We start from the raw sequence: 5,820 nt of genomic DNA on the forward strand, positions 1-5,820 counted from the left end.
ACTTTGCCACGAGTTGAAGACTGAGGCTCTGGTTCCAAAGAAGTCAGCATCACTGGTTAGAAACTTCTCAGCCTCCCTTGGTGAGGGGATTGGGCAGTTCTAGACAGTCCTGAGGTTCTTGAGACTCAGTTCTTCTCCATTTGCTTGTCTTTGCCCTGCAAAGAAGCGGTGCAGCCAGCTGCAAGGTGAGTTGTCTTCCTTTTTGGGGGAAGCTGATGTTATGAGAGGGCTTTGCTTCTTCCTGTTTGGGAAGGATCAGAAAACTGTGGGAATTTTCTGACTGCTGAGATAAGCTGATGGAAAATCTGGGTAAAGAAATGCCAACATGAGGTTCAGCCATTTGAATGAGGGATCTTGTTCAGATTTCCTTTTTGCAAATTTTTTGCTATGGTTGCCACATAAAGAAAAACTTTTGGGAAAATTCAGAATAGAATTGGGGTGGCGGGAAGGAAGTATTTGCTAAGATATTTTTTTTAACATGGATTATCTTATGCAGTCCTTATAACATGCACCGCCCCTCCCCCTTAAACAAATTCTGGTAAGCTGGATATTATTAAGCCCATTTTATGGATGAAGAAATGAGTGTCAGTTAAATAACTTGAGCCAGTCCACGTAACTAGTAGAACTAGGATTTGAACCCGCGACAGATGGGCTCCAAGATTCTTATAAGGGCGACATCACTACACTGCCTCCCAATGAAAGGCTTTTCCCACTAAGGAGGTTTGCTGTGAGCAAGCCCAGACCAGAAATGGCTACCTCTTAAGTCTCCATTTCTTGTCTTTTTCAGAGGAGAAGATCTCAAATATTGAGATTTGAGTGCATTTTTCACAATTATTTCTCCCCTGAATAATAAAAATGGAGCAGGTGATATCATTGATTTAGGATGAACAAGAATTACAAAATTGTAAAAGAAAGCAGCTGCTTCTTTAACAGGCATGAAATGACGGTTGCTGATTAGAGATGCTGGAACCTGTCTTGCAGGGTCAGGCCAAATCCCCCATGTTTCAGAGACTACCCCCTACCTTACCTCTGGTCAGTGATGAAGATCAGCAGGGTCAGGTGTAACAGCAGGTCCCATTAAGGAGATCACAGGGCCTGTGGTTTGTCCTTGTTAAGCAGCAATGCTGCAGGTCTGGGGCTTTTTCTTTAGATTGTTACGTGGCTTTATAGGATTGAAGCATATGTCTTTAGGGTCCCCAAACCCAGCTCCAAAATAAGAACAGAGGTTGCAAAACATTGATGAAGTGGCTATTCAAGACTTAGATTCTTTAGTAAACTAACCATATGGAGAAGGTCCAGTTCTTCTGCCAGCTCTTCTTCAACCCTCCCTCACAGCCTCCTTCCCCTTCCTCAGCCCAGAGTGAAGAGCGTCTGAATTTAAATCCACATAAGCAATCTGCTTTGCAAAGCCACAGAAATGGCCTGTCCCTGGAAGTTTCTATTCAAGACCAAATCCTATCAGTACGGCTTCACCGAGGGAAAGGACTTCAACAACAACGTGGCAAAAGCCTCCTGTGCCATCTCCAGGTTCGCTTTCCCTGCCACCCCTCCTGTTCATCTCTGGCTTCTGCACCCTTGACTTAGAATGCCTCTCTTTGCTCCTGGCCTCTCACTTGAGGTTTGATCTCCATGTTGCTTCTTGGATCCCTGTTGGGGCTTGATGCAGCCACTGATTATTGGGCACCTCCCTGTGCCTGACACTATGTGAAGAATATGTCCAAGGAAGGGACATGGCACAGTGCTGTGTCTGAAAGAGCTGGGAACCTCTGGGGGAAGAATATGGGAAGGGACCTCCCGTGAGAAGGGGAGGCAGTACATCCCAGTGTTTACAACTGGGGCAGCATCCATCCTGGCCGGCATCCATTCTGATTCACCAGTGCGTATGCTTACCAGTTGTTAGATATTTTGAATATCATCATAGGGAAGGTTATCCGGATGTGAGACAAACTATATCCAGGCCTGGGCTGTGCTGCACGAGCTGGCCTTGCGCTGTCTCTCACCGACTGTGTGACCTAGGGCAAGGTATCCTCTCTGAGCCTCAAAAGTGCTCATCAGCAGTACAAGGATCTCTAGGGGATCCGCCTCACTGCATGTTGAGGACGAGACGAGAGTGTGCCCACACACAGCAAGCACTCGACAAACATTAGGGTTTATTGTCCTTTTCTTAGCATGCACTCTGTGCCAGGGCTGTACAGGGCACTTCACCTGCTTTGCATCTAACTGATCTGCACAGCGGCACTGTGAAGTATGTATTATTGTCTCACTTTACAGATGAGGAAATACAAGCTCTGAGAGAGAGATGATTTCCCCCAGGTCACATGACTGGTAATTACAGAGTTGGAATTTTAACCCAAAGTGTGAGTTCTAGACAAACTTTTCCAAAGTTGGAGCTAATCAGTGGACAGGGTTCCAGAAAATGCTAGGAGAGTTCATGGTCTTGGACTGGAGGTTGAGGCTTGCTCAAGCAGAAAAACAAGTCAATCTGCAATGAGACAGTAGTGGGAGTCTGCACAAGGGCCACCCAATGCCACACAGCTCCAGAGGAGCCTATCCCATGAACTGCAATGGGCAAGGTGCCCCCTGGAGGTGGGCAGCTGGGTTACCCTGAGTGTACCTGTCAGAGGTGGCAGAAAAGCATATCGGTTAAGAACATGGGCTGGGAGATGAGCAAGTGGCTTTTCCACTTACTAGCTCTATGATCTTTGGTAAGTCCCCTATCCTCTGAGCCTCAATTTCCCCATCTGTAAGAAGCAGGTACTATTGCTTATTTCCTGCAGTAGTGGTAAGGATTAAATGAGTTTTTACGTGTAATGGTTTAGCACAGTGCCCAGCACAGAGTACGTGCTCAGTAAGGCGAGGTGGATTCCATGGACTTTAAAGAGTGGGTAGAATGGGTAAAGCTGCAGAGAAGTAGCAAAGACAGTCCAGGAAGGAGACAAGGTGAGCAAAGACTCTGGCAGAAATGAGTGTGACTATGCTCGGGCCAGGGCTGCGATGGGGGCTGAGATAGGAAGGTCAAGGCCAGAGCACGGAAGGCTTGATTTGCTGTGCTTGGCAGTTGGGAGCCATTGTAGACTCTTGAACAAGACAGTCCAGCTGTGGTATGGGGGTGAACCGGGAGAGAGAACGTTTGAAACCAGGCAATCTGGGCTGTGGTAACCAAAGTCGCCAAAAGACCAAGAGACCAGGAGATGAGAATGCAGGGTTGGATGTCCTCTAGATGTTCTGCTGGCACTTCCAACCCAAAATGCTACAGACTGACAACCACTTCATCCTTCCCTTCTCTTCATCTCAGCACTGCAGCCCCTGCCAGCTCGCCTCCCCAACTCCAGCACCCTCCCCAACACACACACAAACACACACACTCGCTCTGACCTCTCTCCCTCCTTTGACTTCTAGCAAGTCAGGCTCACGTTCTAGAGTTTGCACTGGCTCCGCATTGCCTGTCAGCACACTAAGGCTTGACTGCAAGGTTCTGCATGATCATCCTGCCCAGACAGAGGTCCCATCCCGCCTGCCCAGCCCAGCCTTTCTCAGCTTACTAGTGCCTGTGCACAGCTCATTCCTCCCTTGACTCATCCAGATCCCATCTATCCTGTCTTTCAAGATCATATTGAGTCACTCTTCTCCAGAAACCCTTACAGTATAGCCTCCAGCCTTTAGCTATCAGTCCTACACCCTCTACTAGCGTTGCCAGTTATCTCTGAGGACTTGACTTGTATCTTTGGACCATTCAGGAGACCTGCGCTCAGGGCCCAGAGCTGCAGTGGGACCTGAGGCAAACCAGCTAACTTGACCATTGTTTTGTTTTTTTCCCTTTTCATCTTCCCACTAGGGTAGGCTAGTGGAAAGGCTCAAATCAAATATTAGAGGTAATGGAGAGAAACGATCGCACATTACTTCATTTAACCCTTCTAACAATACATGATAAAAAAACTTTTGTTATACTTGTATTTTAGAGATAAGGACACTGAAACCCAGAAAGTTTAAGTAATTTTGAAGATCTCATAGTTAGTAAATGACAAAGCCAGGATTCAAACCCAGGTAGTCTGGCTTGTAACCACTACATGGGGCTGCCATGTTTCTGGTCCCAGACATGTTCCATTCCATTAACAATTATACACAGAGGTCAGCTGCTCTGGTGCTGTGCCAGGAGCCACGATATCAATGAAGTCCTTCTGCTTATCAATGAATTATCTGAGCCATTAGTTAATTGCATATACCACTGCTATAAATAATAACATGTATAAAGCCCTTATTACTGAGCCAATGAAGAAGGAACTATTATTATCCTGTTTTACAAGGTTGAATGACTCACTTAAGGTCAATATCTAGAAAGTGGTGAAGCTGAGGTCTGAACCAAGACCAAACTCATAGCATCTACAATATATAGGCTCTCCCTGAGAGCCTACTATGTGCTCAGCTGTGAAAGGGACAGAGAAAAGAGAGCCAGTTCCTGCTGTCAGGGAGGAAATGGGGGAAATGATGCCTTGCTCACTGGCTTTGGAGTAGGTAAAGAATGAGATGTTGAGGAGCTCTATAAATGGGGTGAGGGTGGTGTGGGACCAAGGGGTAGACAGGAGGTTGCAGGAGAGTGTGGGTGCACTGGTACTGGGGAAAAAGCAATTTTTCTGGGGAGGCCGAGGCCTGGCTGAAGTGTGGGGAGGAGCCAGATGGGAGAAGGGGTGGGAGAAGCCCTTCTGGATGAGGTGGGCCCAGCTGGACTGCAACCACCCAGGGAAGGGCGGGGAGGATGTTACTGGAAGAGGAAGCGCCCATACAAAGGGGATTTTATCCTGAAAGCGATGGGAGCCAATTAATATATTTTGATTTTAAAAAGTAATTTTCAAATCTCTTCAGGTGTAATAAGACCAAGAACCTGTTCTATGTGATTGATGATTCTATATTTTATGTAAACAAACGATTAGGAAGTAGCATGGTGTGTGTGCTTTAGAGAGAAAAGCGGATGTGGGAACATCTAGGTGAAGATATGTGAAATTCAGAACAAAGCCAAGCTTCGTGCTGCTTGCTGGGTTGCAGCTGGCTCAGAATAAATAGGTACCCTCTTTCATTCCGCCTTAATTTGGGTTTGGAATTTAATACACCGGAACATGGCCAGGATAGTCCCTGCACTCAGGTTGAGGGCTGCTGCCCTGTCCCTGTCTGGGCCCTACCAGTTATCCCGCTTGGAATGTAAATAGCAACTTACAGATGGAGCAGTCAGGAGGCCCTGCGCCTTCCAGATAGCAAGGACCTGCAAGGGACCTGAGGGGTCTTCTGGGCCCCCTTTACCCCCCACATTTCCTACTAGAAGTCACCACCCCCCTCACTCCCCAGCTCTGTACTTTCTTTGCTTTCCTTCCTGGGATCACACAAAACATGCAGAAAAGAAATAACCCTAACTGTGGGCAACACTGAGAGGTGGGGAGGGCTTGGGTTGGGCTGTAGCCCTGGGGCTGCTGTGCGGCGTTGGGCAAGATCCATAACCTCTCTGGGGCCCCGACTTCCTCCTTAATAAGGGGGGGATAACAATATACATCTGCCTTCTTCAGTGGATTTAGTAAGGCTGAGATGAAATAACAGACAGGAAAGTTTGCTCTGTAAACTGTAAAGCACTGTACAATGGGATTTATTAAGATGATCTTTAGGGGCCGGCCCAGTGGCGCACTGGATAGTGCGCCGCTTAGGAGGCGCGGCAGCGCTGCCGCCCGCGGGTTCGGATCCCACATACAGACCGGCTCCCGCTCACTGGCTGAGCGAGGCGGGGGAGCAACACCGAGGGTTGCAATCCCGTAGCCGGGCCCCCGGCCGGGACGGGGG

The 5,820-nt window shown here is 48.0% G+C and overlaps 1 protein-coding gene across 1 annotated transcript in view; it reads left to right on the plus strand.

Annotated features, from left to right (window-relative positions):
- Positions 1-1,417: 1,417 nt before the first annotated feature.
- The window catches only part of NOS2 (nitric oxide synthase 2, inducible), a 37,316-nt gene continuing 32,913 nt past the window's right edge, over positions 1,418-5,820 (plus strand). Inside the window, 1 exon segment of the mRNA XM_008589145.1 lies at positions 1,418-1,527. Coding sequence (XP_008587367.1) covers positions 1,418-1,527 — 110 coding nt within the window.

This window comes from Galeopterus variegatus, unplaced genomic scaffold, assembly GCF_000696425.1.
Source record: "Galeopterus variegatus unplaced genomic scaffold, G_variegatus-3.0.2 Scaffold134, whole genome shotgun sequence".
NCBI classification, from domain to species: Eukaryota; Metazoa; Chordata; class Mammalia; order Dermoptera; family Cynocephalidae; genus Galeopterus; species Galeopterus variegatus.